This window comes from Tinamus guttatus, unplaced genomic scaffold, assembly GCF_059628265.1.
Source record: "Tinamus guttatus ecotype Peru unplaced genomic scaffold, ASM5962826v1 Tinamus_guttatus_pri_ptg000125l, whole genome shotgun sequence".
Classification (NCBI taxonomy): domain Eukaryota; kingdom Metazoa; phylum Chordata; class Aves; order Tinamiformes; family Tinamidae; genus Tinamus; species Tinamus guttatus.
Window position 1 is genome coordinate 5,141,024 of NW_028288659.1, and position 14,725 is coordinate 5,155,748.

Consider the following 14,725-nt stretch of genomic DNA (forward strand, 5'->3'; position numbering starts at 1 on the left):
TCCATAGGCAGGTGTAGTAAAGTTGTGGTTGAAGCTGCTAGTAAAACAGCATTTCATGTAAAAGAAAAAGGGGTAAAAACAAAAATACATCCAAAAAACCCACTCAATACCCATAGGAAAGCTGAAGGATCGAGCAAGAAAATTAATTATGGAAATGGAGCATTCAGAGCACTTGGGGAATTTGTTTTGTAGTGAATATACGATATATGATTTTAAAAATAAAAGATGAGTTTGCACCTAGAAAACAGAAGCTAGTCAACTTTTGTTTCTGTGCTCATCTGAGATGGTGAAAACAAAAGTGAAAGATTTTTCTTTTTAACTCTAAGAGCAGGCCGAAGAGGCTTTACATCAAAAGAACTTTAATACGGACAGCTGGGGTTGCAGCCAGCACTTCAGGATACAGCAACTGACTGTGAAAGAGGAATGGGTTTCTTGAAATAGCACAGGTAGCTGAGTTTCACTATGGTGTATGTACTGTATGTGGCATTACTGTATGGGGATGGGGCGCCCAGGTGCAAGGGTGTCTCCCTGCCCTCGTCTGTCACTTCACAGTGACAGTGTTAGAGGTGGCTGTAGGTGGCACCTGCAGTGGGGACTTCAAAGCCTGCACTGGCAGCTTTGCTGCTGTCCAGAGAGGGAAAAATAGTGTGAACCTTTGCGATTGGGTGTAACTTGCTTCTCTCGGGACAGGAACGCAAGAGCTGATGAAGGAAAACTAAGCTGCAGAGAAACTTGTGAGTGTGTGTAGGAAATAGTAGGGCTAGAAATTAAATAAGTAGAAGAAAGAAAATAAATGCTATTAACTGTGTTTCTTAATGGTTGTAATTAGTAATGGCCTTGGAGATCTATCAAGATTCTCTAATCTAATTGCAATAGAAACTTCTCTGTTTATTCAGACTAGAAAATATAGCTAACGTAGTATGTCTGCTATAAATATGGTTTCTGTGTTGCAGTTAAACTTCCATGCTCTGTGCAAGAGCCTGCACCTTAGATCTAACATGTCCCTGGAAATCAGTGTCAGATACTTGAAATGACTCGTTGACTCAACAGATGCAGAAACATCATTAATAGTTCTTGTTTGTTTGTATTCCCTCTTCTTTTAGAAGAGAGGCTGCAATACTTTTTTCTTTTTTCTTGCTTTTTCTTTCTTTTTTTCTCTTGTTTTTGTTTATTTGTTTATTTTTGGCAGCATTGTGTATCACTGCAACTGAAAACATGGATGACTCTTTTGTCTTCCCACATTAATTCCTTCATGCGTTACAGCTGTCCCTGAAGTGCTGTTTCCAGAAATACACAGTTTGTGATTCATTGTGGAAAACCCCTTTTCTTAAAGATTTGTCTAAGCATTCTAAATATTGGAAAACTTTATTGCAAGAAAGTATAGGATTATGAGACTGGGAAAACGTGGAATTTAAGAAGTGAAAACAGTTGTAAAAGTGCAGTTGAATATTGTTCTGTAGAGGCCATCAGAATTAAACCTTTATGTCTCTACCAGCTAGGTATTGATGAAAAAATTAACTTGAATTAAGGAAAGGACAATACGTTTGTATATCTGATTTTAGCTTTGGGAACAAATGCTGTTCCAAGCTGAAAAAGGATTTTACGGATCCAGACGGGTCAAAAGCAGTCAGCTCAAACTTATAAAGGAGAGGTCATGCTTACATAACATCATCAGATTTGTTAACCCTTCTAGCCTCTTACTGGAAGGTTCAAGTAAGAAGCCTTATCTCTTTAATTTTCCAAAATGTGTTGTGTCACTCCTGTGTAGTAGGTGTATACAGGATTGTCGCTGAACCCTCCTCCTACGAGAACTTGGGTAGCAGTGTTACTCCATCAGAATATAAGTAGGTCTTTGCCTGGTTTCTTGTGCCACCAGTAGCTTAGTTGCTGCAGTTAACAGGAAAAAAGAGTTTGTTCAGAGACTTAGCAAAATAAAATAGTATACAAATGTATGCCTGTATACAAGGTAGAATGACAGTGGTATATTAAAATGAGATTCACAACTGAGTTTGCTTTTTAGGAGTCTTGAAGGAATTATTATCTTTCCTGGTCTTCCTGTTGGAATCAATCTAAAATAAAATCAGTCAGGATAGAAATGGGTTTATGTCTAACTACTATAATTTTCAAGCTTTCTGTTTTCCGGGACTCTTAAACATGTCTTATTGAGAGGCCTTGCTGTTGCCGTATTTGGGAGACTTGAGGAGAGTATTTAATTGCCTATTGCTGTTTGGCTGAAGACACTGTGCAGTATGACAGGTTAATTAAAGAAGATCACCTCTTAGCTGCTCTAGTGTGTGTGTACAGCAAGTGAAGTCTGAAGTGGATCTTCAGGGTGGAGTCTCAGGTTGTCTCAGGCTGTTCCTACGGACTCCCAGGAAATACTAAATCTAAATACAGGCAATGGGAGACTTGCTAGCTGTTGTGATAAGCTAAAGATGCAGATTAGTATTGTTATTTTTAACCAGGCTCCTAAGAGGTGCTGAGTAAGTGCATTGGACCAAAACTGGAATGTCTGAAGTTGGACTAGCTAAAGATTTAGGAGCCTTGCTAAAGGAATAAATCCTGATTTACTGTACTGACTATCTTCAGCTTAACCCGTTTAACTTAGTGGGATTTGCATTTGATCAACAGACCAAAGGGTCAGACGTCTGTTAAATGGAAATATAGTCTCAACTTCAAAGACCAGGGAACTTTACTTTAGGTTTTTAAGAGCTTTGCAATGTATGAGCAGTATCCAAAAAAAATGAATGAATGAAGGGAAAGGGGAGATCTGGGCAAATCTATTTGATCTGCTTGAGTTCAGGCAGGGTTTCTCACCAGAGGTTACTGGGGGCAGGGAGAAAGAGTGAGAGGTGCTATTTTTGCTATTTGATTTTGTTTCAGAAGTTTTTTGTTTCTTTTTTAAGCTGCTTCACTTGCTTCTAGTTTTCTAAATGTTATTAATATAATGTATAGCTTAATTATGGCACAAGAAAACAAATCTCAAATTTAATATGAATTATAATACAGAAATGCAGCTATTCTTGAAAATAGCATCATCTCAGCAAAGCTCTGTTGGCACTTTGGTGTCACCTAGTGCAATTGTTGCTGATTTGAGATCAATTTTTATTTTATCAATAGGTTGCAACATTGAAGAAGTAACTTTTTCAACTCTTCTGCTTGTGAGTGGGTAGCAGCTATATTAGGGCATATGTACATGTTGTGTTAACATGCCAACTGCTTGCAAATGAGAGCCCTGTTGTGACAAAGTGAGCAAACAGCCTTGGTGAGGCTGATGTTATTAAAGGCAGCCTATTTTTAGGAACGAATGAGCAAGCTGGAGGAGGGGCCCAATGGAAACCTCATGAAGCTTCACTCACGCAGAGTGCTGCCGCGGGGCCGGGAATGCCCCTGGCTGGGAGCGCACGTGGGAATGCCGGCAGCTCCAGAGGGAAGCGCCCACAGGGACTGGTGGGCGACAAGCAGGGTGGGAGGCAGGGATGTCCCCGCGCAGGGAGGCAGCAAACGGCTTCCTGCGCTGCATTGGGCTCTCTTGGAAGTGGTTTAGCCCTGCAACTGGCTGCCCAGAGCCAGCAGCATCTCCATCCGTTCAGATTTGCTAAACTTTCTTCCACGAGGCCGTGATCAACCTCATCAAGCTTAGAAGTGAGCCCTCTATTAAGTAGGAAATTGGACTAGTACTGCATCTACGCGGAAACACCATTAATTTCATGCATTGCATTGAGAGAATATTCAGTTTAATCTTTGTCATGTTGTGGATAGAAAATTATTTAATGTTATTTTGTTTTTAAAAACTAATAAAAGAAGTTTTTAGTCGGGACCTTGTCTGACCTGAAGGTTTTCAAGGCCACTGATATCTAGCTGCTAATATGGTCATATTGTTGCAGGTCTCCCTTGTTTGTGGACAGGCCAGCCCTGTGGCAGAATCTCTCCTTTAGCTAAAAATACTTTACTACAGTACAGTTTTGCTGTTGTAATAATTTAAAATTTAAATTCCATGACATAGTTCTATGTTTTGGCAGTTACAGTGTTAAGGATGAAGGGCTATGTATGTTAGTTATCAACTGAAACTGATGTCTCACTGAAGTACTTGATCTTTCTGAAATACGACTTTATCACAACTATTCAATTTCTGCTGCATAAACTATTGCTCCTTCTATATAAAAAGAATCATTTGATGTTTTTAAAGAAAAAACATATTTAAAGTCTAGTCACGTTTCTAGTTTCATAATGTTTTATTACTGCATCCTCTATCATCTAATTGAATAACTGCATAACATTTAAGAGCTCTGATCCTCATTAAAAATTGAGGGTTATATGCTGAATTTAGTGGGAAAATATCCCCGGTTAGCAACAGCTCCCAGATTTCTATGCTTACTGTTTGTGCTCTTAAGAGAAGTCATTTGGCTTTGAGTTTGTGTTAGTGACAGGTTAAGCTGCCAGCGTAAACATTGTAGGACTGAGTATTTTGAAAGATGTGTGTAATTTCATGAAGGAACTAAGCCCACAAGTATCCTGAAGCAATGTAATGTTGCTCATACTCAAATAATATTTTGCAATGTTCATGAGAATAGGAAGTAAGTATTTAGAAAAGCATTGGCGAAATGATCACAGCTTATAATTCTTAACACTTGTTTACTGAAAGTAGTTCTTGACACAGGGATCTCTTACTGGAATTTACATGAAAGTTGTTCCTGGAAGTAGGAGGCACTTTTGTTACTGTACAGCCAAATTATGCCATTATTTATAACTGATATATAAATTATTCACTTTACTTCTGACAGAAGAATTATACTAGAGTGAAAATATTTTGGTTTTAGTGCAGCAAGTTTGAGGGCCAATTCACGAAGCATGAGGCTTTTTCAGTTCTTTAAAAAAATGCTAATAAATTCTTAGTTTTCTGCAAGTTATGTCATTTTATTAAAAAAGAACACCCAAATTTTCGGTCTGAAATTCAATGATATTTATCACTACCACCTACCCTCTGCAACGTTATTTCTGCCTCGTTCCCTGCTGTGAGGACTGACATCGGCGCTCAAATTATGCTCTTGACACAAATTTAGAGCATATGTCCATCCTGGGAGAATTGCTAACCTTTGGAAAAATGAAAGGGACAATCCTCAGTTACTTGGCAAGTAAATAAACGTCCCTTTCCTTGCTATTTTTATTTTCTTTTTTTTATTCAAAAGGCATGCAGCATGTCAGATCTCAGAATCTTTTGAGGGAGCCAAAAATGCTGATGTAGCCTGAAAAACAGGCTCCTTAACTAAGAAGATACTTTGAAGATACTCCCTACCCATATACACACTGTTAACCTATCTGCATGCAGGTAACAGAATTAAGTGTTCTCGATGATGCAGATAGACGTGTATTGTTGGAAGGAAACTTTAAGCCAAAATGACATACTGATTGCCCGTTTGTATTCCAGAGCTTGGCACTACTGTTGAACTTTTTCTCGACTATGCGTATTAAAAACTTAATAAGGGAATGTCAAGTTACCAGAGTTTATTTATGAAGGAGGTCTGGAACTGGGATTTGCATAACCTTTAGTTGGTAGAAAATCAAGTTTATCTCGAATATTAAATTTTTTCACATGATCTTTTTAATCATTTTTGTATGGCTTTAACACAACAAACGTCTGGTTTTGTTTTAACTGAAGTAAAGTTTTTATGTAGCATCTGGAGTGCTGGTAGAGTGATAGAAGTGAGGGATTGTGAACGGTGAGTTGGAGTATCAGCTACAGGTGAGTAGCTGATCGAGTACGAGTTTCTGCTTCCTCTTAATTGTTGTATTGGGTGTATTTAGCTGTGATTCCAAGAGAATGATAAATTTAGCTGTAGCATAATAATTCAGCAGTATAGGTAAAAAAGCATATGGTAAGGATTGCTGTTGTTTTCTAAAAAGTATTGAATTAGACTTTAGTGCAAATGTTTTCAAACTGATTTGTGATTTATTTTTTTTTAATCCCTATTAAGTGAAAAAATAGTTGTCAACTGAGAACGTTTAACACAATTCCAAGTCACTACTTTTTCTCTTCTCTTGAAAAAAATTGACCAAATCTGGTTTTGTTTATGTTCATGGAAGACTTGAATTAGCTTCTGATTTTTTTGTGTGTGTTCATTCTGAATTTAGATCAAAAAAAAAACCCAAAGCTTTTACATTATTAAAATAGCTTTTCTCTCTTCCTAGGCCTATGAAGAGTATACCAGCAAACTAGATGCCCTACAACAGAGGGAACAGCAGTTACTGGAGTCCATGGGGAACGGAACTGATTTCTCTGTCTCCAGTTCAGCTTCGACAGACACGGTTGCATCATCTTCCTCCTCTAGCCTCTCCGTAGCACCTTCATCCCTTTCAGTTTATCAAAACCCCGCTGATATGTCACGGAATAACCCAAAGTCTCCGCAGAAGCCTATCGTTAGAGTCTTCCTCCCCAACAAGCAAAGGACTGTGGTGAGTCAATTGTCTTTTGCATGTGTATTACCTCAGTGTTCCTGTATATATATCTGTCTCTATGCAAAAGTTAATTTAGGAGCTGAAATCATACCTGTCCATACATGTGTAGAAACCAAATTGCTTTTTGGGCTCTGCCAAACTCGGTTGTTTCGAGTTGCTGTATGTTTTCTGTGGCAAACATCCTGTAGTATGAGCAACAGTGATATTGTTCATATTTTTGGTATAATAAAAAAACCTTCAAACATTTTTCATAGTTTTGTAGAAATAGAAACAACTGGATAGATGGTTTTCTAAAATCGCCTCTTAAATTGTAATCTACCATTTAATAATGTGCAGGATGGAGTAGGAAAAACAAAGCTCCATTTTTGTTTATTTGGTTTTTGTTGTTGTTGTTTTTGTTTGTTTTAAGCAAGGTTATTCAGCAGCTTAGCCAGACAAGCTTGGAGAGATAATTGTTTTGCATATTCTCAAAATTGCTAGCAACAGTGGATGCTCTGCTGCAAGTACCAGCTTCCTGCAGCTGAGGAGAGGCGCTTTGCAAAAGCCGCTTGGGCTCTTTCCTCCCCATTCACTGTGGCAAGAGCTTCTGCTTGGGTCCCTGATGGTGTCAGGCCCTAGGCAGAGGAAACTGGCCAGAGGAGGGATAGAGTTGTTCTTAGTGGGAGCAAGAAGCATTGTCTGCAGATCACTAAAAAAATGGTTTGCATTCAGCTAGGCTGGGGTACCTTTGTACTGCTGTAGACAAGGTCGTACCATTTGTTTCTTCCTGTCATTGCTAGATTTGTTGCTTCTTTCCTGCCCTGGGTCATGGTCTATCGCTTCCTGCCTTGTTCTCTTCACTTCCTTTCCAGCTTCTCCTATGTGTTATCACTTCCCCTTAAACCATGTAGTGTGTTTCTACTCTAACTCCTTTCTCCTCATAGGTAATATTCCTCCTCTCCCTCTTATTCACCTTTTCTTCTTTCTACTACTTCATCTTTTTTTTTTCTCTCCCCAGAGGTGTAGAAAGGCTTTTATCAAGTCTGAGCTCTTTTGCGTTTAAAGGAATTGTTTTAGTATGAAGAATAGTTTGTAACCATGAGATAAATTACGTGAAACTTGAAAATTCTTTTAGGTGTTCTACTTGCAAAAGTAAGTTTGATCATTTTCTGAATATGTAAATTTCATTGCAGATTAGGAATAAGAGGCAACTGAATTTCAGTGTGGGTCAGGTGATGCAAAAGGCAGTTTTGGACCAGTACAAAAACACTGTCTGATCTGAGCTACAGTTTGCTGTGTGTTGCTAGTACATTCTAATCAAATTAAAATGGGTTCTTTTAAACCAATGTATCTCTAAGTTCTTGAGGACCTGTATCAGATTATCTTAGTAGACTTTAAAACATATCTGAGAGTCTGCTTTCCCTGATCAATATTTCTGGCTCTTATCCCTAAGCTCAGTTCTTTGGGTGAAGGTTGTGATTCTGTGGTATTGGTCATGCTCATTAGCAGCTTGCAGATTTAACCAGAGCGATTAAGTGATTAAGTTCAAGAATACCATTCTCTTTTGCCGTGTCTTGCTAAGCAGCACCTTTCCAGCTCGATGACATCCTGTCACTTGTTCAAGGACCAGAATTTAGCTGTAACGCTGGATGACTCATGGGAGGGCAACGGGAGGTTTCCAGATCTGAGGCTGGATACTCTTGCTGACTATGGGACACAAATATGGTTTAAGTTAGGCCTTACAGGTAGGGAGAGGCTCTGGCACCATCTCCTGCGTTCTACTGGAGTCTAAACACAATTTGCCTTCCTCGTATAGCACTAAAGCTTGTTTCCAGCTTGCTCAATGTGGGACGGATGATTATAGGGCTTCAGAAGATCTGTGGTCTTGAGCTGTGGTGGAGTATGGAAGGTGGTGCCGAGAGAGTGGTAGGAGACAGGCTGGTGGCAGAGGGAAGGTATAAATCCTTTTAGTCTGTAGTCTGGTGAGATTGGAATGGAGAGATGCTTGCAGGTACATACAGACATGACATCCATGTAAGGGGCTGTGGGCAGAAAGCTCAGATTTTGGGAAATGCTTAAAGGTAGGGCCAACAGAAGGAGGCTAGACCTGAAAAATCCTACCCATCATTCTCTGTTGGGAGCAGTCTCCATCAACCCTCTCTCTTGGGAGGTGGAATAGACTAATAAACTAAAGGCTGGACGGCTCCTGCTGAGTGTCTGCAGTGCAGGAGGTTGTTCCTACTTCATGTGCTGGCAGAGATCAGCCTCAGTTATCCTAGGAGAGACTCATTTCTGGTTGAAATCGTTATTCTAAGCAAGACTATTTGAAATATAGTTAGATCTTGTTCAGCAGCTCCTACAAATAAATGATTCAGCTTTTTGTCAGAGAGCCATCTTTCTTTTATTTTTAATTTAATTTTATTTATTTTTAATGGAATTTTACTGCTTGGTTCTAGTTCCATCATTAATTTGAAGTTTTTTTCTCTAGTCCTAGAAAATGATCTTTGTTTTAGAGTTGGGAATTGGTGCTTAACTTTGTATGATTGGGGAACTGAAATTCACTTCTCTGATGCTTGAAATGGGGTTCTTGCTGTTGAGAAATTTAGAAGTCTTAATGTAGTTATTTTTAATATTTATTGCATCTATACTCTGAACACTCAAATTCCATAAGGAAATATAATTCAGACAGAATTATGGTTTACGGTGCGGTTTTAATTTGTAAGTTGTCAGATGATAGAGTGCAGCCATATAGAGGTTACTTGCTGTGGTACACTTTCTTTATTCTCTGATTGGTAGAGAAATGTAGTGCACTTCTTAATCTCCTTTCATGACAGTGAACTTTAATTAGGACCTCAGGCTTCAAAACCAGAACCATTGTGTTTCACTTGTTCTCATCAACTAAACAATTTCATTTTGTAGCCAGGATGGTAATTTAAGGTTTTCAGGGCGTACTATAGTTGAAGGTGCAGTGATCTGAAGTAGGAAGGAGATTCTGTATGAAAACATGCAGTACCTGCTATAATACATGCTATTTGGCAGTTAAAGTAAGGATAAGATGTGCCTACAACAAAGTGAGTATCTGGAAGAGGAGAGGTACTCTTAAAATTGCAATTTTGTAACATGCTTTAACTTTGCTCACTTAAATATTTTCAATTAATATTTTCCTATAAAAGAAGTCTTTGTTAATATCACAATCATATTTTTCAGTCTCTGTTTCTGACCGAGTAACTGCTGAACTACAGACTCGCTTCTAGAGTTTGGGAAGCAACCCAGTTGAGTGCTAGTGAGTCTTTGCTTATTATCCTGGGATGCAGTGGTGGTTCTTAAACTGCCTTCCAAGTCAGTCCAAGCTGCCTCAGGTTGGGTTGGTAGTGGAGAACCAACCTGTTTATCAATCTTTGAAGTTTTTCCACTTACTACAACAGTCTTCTGCTGTTCAGTTGCTAGAAAGGCAGGAAATATTAGAGGGAGGACCTTTGTTTACCAGCTCCCCTGGCACATGGATGAGTCTTTTGTTTTTTTTTTGTTTGTTTTATGGGTAGTGCTGTTTGTGCATTGGATCAGGCAAATGGATCCTTCTTAGAGTTGGCTCAGGGTACAAGTATGATGAGAGGAACCGAAGGACTACAATGGAAATAATACTGTGATGATCAGCATAAGTAATTTTAGTGCATGGGTGGTATGGCTTATGCCAAGTTTCTTTACAGGTGTCGTGATAAAGAAGAGTTTTCAGCAGAAATGCCTTCTTAGCATAGGAAGGGGCATGCGGGAGCTTCACTGATGGCCTAGCCAGTAAGTGATGGAGCTTGCTGCTGCTCACTGGTTAGCAGTTGAAGTCAGCATCTCGGTACAGCCTGTGACAAGCGGGGTTCAGACAACTCTTTTGAAAGCAAAAGTGAGTAGGTAAATTAAAGGAAGGGAATCGATGAACATAAAAGCATCAGAAGATGAAGTTTTCTCATGTAGTTGGCTTGGGAGGGGTTGAAGAGAAGTTTCCCGCTCTGAACAACCTCCTAGAAGAGTCAACAGATTGTTTGCTGTTCTCTGGAAAGAAATGTCTCACCGCAGTAGTGCGGTGGGACAAATAACTGAATGAAGGAAGCACGTATTTCCCTTCCCCTCATGGGCAAGGTTCAATTAGTAAGTTAAATGTCCTTCAGACTAGTATTCTGCATAGATATGCCCAGGTAAAACTGTTGTGGGTTTGCTTGCTTGTTTTGTTGTTCTAGGCCAGGTGGAAATTGTTTAAGTAATTGAGGTGTAAGGTGGTAAGAGTCTGTCTGGGACTTGTGAGGATGGACTGGGAAAGCTGTACTGTTACGTATTCTGTAGGACAAGTTAGGCTTATCCACGCTGTAGATGGAAAAAGTCAGGGAAAAATGAGTCCAAATTTTTTTTAGGTTAGGGACCTAAATGGATAGGAGGTGTATTGTAATTAGCAGCTTTCTTACAGGAGAGCTTTTGTGTGGGCGAGGGAATTGAGAACTCTGCCCTTAAGCTGCCTGCTGCGCATCTGAGAGGAGATGTTGGAAAGATGCTGAGACCTGGTGGTGGTGAAAGGAGGTAATCCTAAGTGGTAAGTGGGCTGTAGGGTTTCAGTATAAAAATAGAGGTTACATTTGTAGATGAGGTTCCTGAGAGAATGCAAAGAGCCAGAAGAACATGGAGTGCTGTGAGATAATTGTATTGTGGATTAGAAGCTTTTTCACATTGTATGATTATATGTGCAGGTAAAGAGAAAAAAAACAAGAGAAGCCACTCATACAAACGAAGTGGAGGAGAGACGCAGCTGGTTGTCAAGGATGGTTAGCAATCAAGGAGGATGAGGACAAACAACTGATCCAGAGATTTGGGAAGAAATTGTTAAAGATGCCAATAGGATAATTTTAGTTTCATGTAAGAGGCAGAAGACAGAGCGATAAGGTTTAAAATAAATTGATGAAGAGGAATTCCAGGCAGCAATCATAAACAGCTTTCAATGAGTGTAAAGATTAAAGAAATATGGTGTTTGCTTTGAAGATTGGCTACTGATTATGAAAAGATTTTAAGCATTATCTGGGCTTGCATTTAGCTGTGTGTTTTGGGTGTTTGTTTTTTCTTTTTAATTTTGGTAGCGGGCGCTGAGCTACCTGGGTAATGTATCTTTTGGAGTGCCAATTTTAAACTGGTAAATCTGAGATCAGGAAAAATCTCCTTTCCCCCTTGCAAGGACTTTAGCATTTCCTTTCCTTCATTTTTGAAACTGACAACATCCATGCCACTAGATTTGCTCCAGAACTGCACCTAATAGCTTGCTCAGTTACTATAGGCCTGTTCGGGCTTCTTCTGGTTTCTTGTAGCCCCTCATAGATGTGTTTAGTCCCTTGCAGGAAAGTCTTCTACGAGTTGGGTGGAGTAAATGTCCTGCGGATGAGTGGGGAGTGTGTCTCTGTCACACGGTTGTTGGTAATTTCTGGGACCCCAGAAGAGTGACCAAAGTGCCCTTCTGTGAAGGGCCATAGAGGAGCTATCGTGGTAGCTGGGGGAGTAGGGGCAGATGTGTCTGTAGCTCCTGAGCTGTGTCCGGTTCCCGTGCTAAGCTGCTGGCATGTCTGCAGTGTTAGACCTGAGGCACGTGAGGGTAAGTCTGCGCTCACGTCACTGCCTAGAGGAGGAAGTGTGCTGGATGCAGGCCGCTGAGGCCGAAAATTCAGAGTTGAGTCGGGACCTAGCTGCCTTGGCCAGCCTTGGTCGGCAGCAAAGAATGGACCTTGCTCCTCTCAGCCTACGGGTTGCTCTTGGTCCCCTCCGCCTGATGACTGCCTCAGGCCAGCGCTGTGTCTTCATGGGTCTTGTCACGGGGAGGTGTTTTTAGATTGAAGCTTGTTGCAGGCTCAGGTACATGGCTCATCTCCACACAAAGGAAATAAAGCTGGGGAATTTTTAAGTACTTGGAGGGGCTGTAGTGGGTCAGACCAAAGGTGTCTCAAGCAGCCCCGTTTCTGCAGTACCTGCAAGTAGGGGCCTAGAGAAGGCCAAGCATATATGATATCTTCCTTGGATGTTCTTACAAATTTGGGCCACTTGTCACTCAGGAATTTGAGTTCAAACTCAAGTTTGGGTTTCTGAGTTAGCAACCTTCGGTCTCGTTTCTGTGAAGCCCCATGTTATTGATATGAGAAGTCTGTGTCTTGTAAGAAATTCCCCAGGCATAATTATATGTAGTGTGAAGAAGCATATTCTGTGTTGAGTCTTGAACCTGCTGCATGCTAGCTCTCTGTCAGAGGATGTGAGAGTCTGATGAGAGCCACTTCATACAAAGCCCTGGTGCAACAGATGGCAAAAGCTAGGCATAAATGCAATTAAGACCAGTGTTAGGAGGCCTCTGGCAATGTAGTGAAGTCTGGTAGGAATGAAGGAAAGGAGGAGGGAAGGAAGTTCTAACTCAACTTTTCAGGCTTTGTGAAAAAGATTATGTAACATGCTTATATTAGGAGCCCTGATGATTTTGATTACCAAGAAATGTCTTCCAGACAAGTACTTCTAGTGTGGGAAGAAACAGCCTGAAAGCAAATGAACAGTCATATGTGCCGATACACTGGCTCATGGAAACTTAGGAAAATAGGTATTCAGGTGTGAGAAATGATGGGCAGTTAAGAGGTTGGTAATGGTTTCTTCTCTTAATCCGAATGTAGCCTGTGCTCTCTGCCCCTCACACTTCGAGCTGCCAGGGGGAAATGCTTGCTGCCCTTCCTCTGAGCTTTTTGGTGCTGCTGTCATAGGGCACTAAGGAGGCTGCTGCTCTGCTCGGTGAGTTCAGGAGCTGTCCTTTCTGGCAGTCCCAGGGCCCACTCTTGTTGTGAGCATCGATAGGGAATGGATTTGGTTGGTCTGAACTTCTTTTCTGTTTCTAGTTGTCGGGGGGCGGAGAGAGGAGCAGCAGATGCTGTTTTTGTTTTAGGAAAGCATAGAGGCCTCCGAGTACTTCAGTTGTCGGTGTATTCTGGATGGGATTAAATCATTGTGTATTCTTGCCAATTATAAGGTCTAGAAACTTTCATTGGCAGCCCCAAAAATGCGTTACTTTAGTTCAAAATCTTTCCCTATCTTGTATGTTCAACTTACAGAATCAATAAAAAACTGTTTACCAGAGATTCAAGATTTGTATAGAAACTCAGTGTAAATTTGGACTAGTAAAGTTCTTTCCATACTATATATGACACTGATATATGACAGTGTTGCAGGTATTCATGTGTACAAAAGTTCTCAATGCAAATGTGAGACTGAGGGTTGTGTTTTAAGGGAAAAATAGTAATGTTAGGAATTAGAAAAACTAAATGGGATTGTGAATGCTGTGCCTGAAGACAACTCCTCTTATTTCAGTCTTTTTCACTCATGTCACACCTTTGTTAATTAGCACATCTGCCTAGTAATTAGACAAGCAATCATGTGGTCCTCTCCTCTGCAGACTGGAGGAATGGGCTATTTTTACCCTACCTGAATTTTAGCATAAATTGGCTCGTCGTGTGCACAGCTTGGGTCCTTCAAATGTTCGGCTTTTAAATCTATTACTTGCTATGTTTCTTTTGACTTGAGATTTGCATCTCTTTCTCTCTCTCTGCAGTTTGGGCTGTGAGTTTGTGCCCCAAGCTTGTGCCGGGGTAAGCACTGGATTTCTATAGGCATTCAAGTCCTACCAGTTCCACCTGCCAAGTAGAGGGAAAATTCCAAGGGAGGATTTTCAGGCAGCTGCATAAACTAGTTTCTTTGCTTTTAATTACACACCTGGCTTAACATGATTATGTCCTCCCTAATCAAAAACAATTTTAAAATTCCCAAGTCATATCAAACATGTGCTGAACGTGGAGTTTGTAGCCTCTGCTAGTGGATACTACACTGGAAATGGGCTTCACAGTTGCCGCATTTATCTCCTTCATATCTAAGGAAGTCTGAAATTCAACTTTGGATATATTTAACGGAGCACGGTGAAGAGCAGTACTATAGCAGACTAATCCCAGATAAATTCAAACTAATACCTGTTGAAAGGAGAATAATTTAATCCATTTTAATTTTATTGGCACACAGTATTAAATTGCAAAGTCTAAAAATATTGAAAATTGACCATTATGAAATAGATTATTTATTTGAATTGCTTCATGTAAGATTGGTCATTGCTTTGGAGGAGTAATCCTCAAGTAAAGAAAACTTAGCAAGGGCAGTGACGGCTGAGTGAGAAGGGGGTTCTGGCAGTGTCATTTCTTACGTTGAGGGATGGAAAGCCTGTCTATGTAAAAATAAATAAATAAAGATA

The 14,725-nt window shown here is 40.2% G+C and overlaps 1 protein-coding gene across 3 annotated transcripts in view; it reads left to right on the forward strand.

Moving 5' to 3' along the window:
- BRAF (B-Raf proto-oncogene, serine/threonine kinase) overlaps positions 1-14,725 on the forward strand; it is a 74,939-nt gene that overhangs the window by 17,916 nt on the left and 42,298 nt on the right. For all 3 annotated transcript variants that reach the window (XM_088521620.1, XM_088521618.1, XM_088521619.1), the window contains exon 3: positions 6,190-6,453. In XM_088521620.1, coding sequence (XP_088377746.1) covers positions 6,190-6,453 — 264 coding nt within the window. The remainder of the gene's footprint in view (positions 1-6,189; positions 6,454-14,725) is intronic.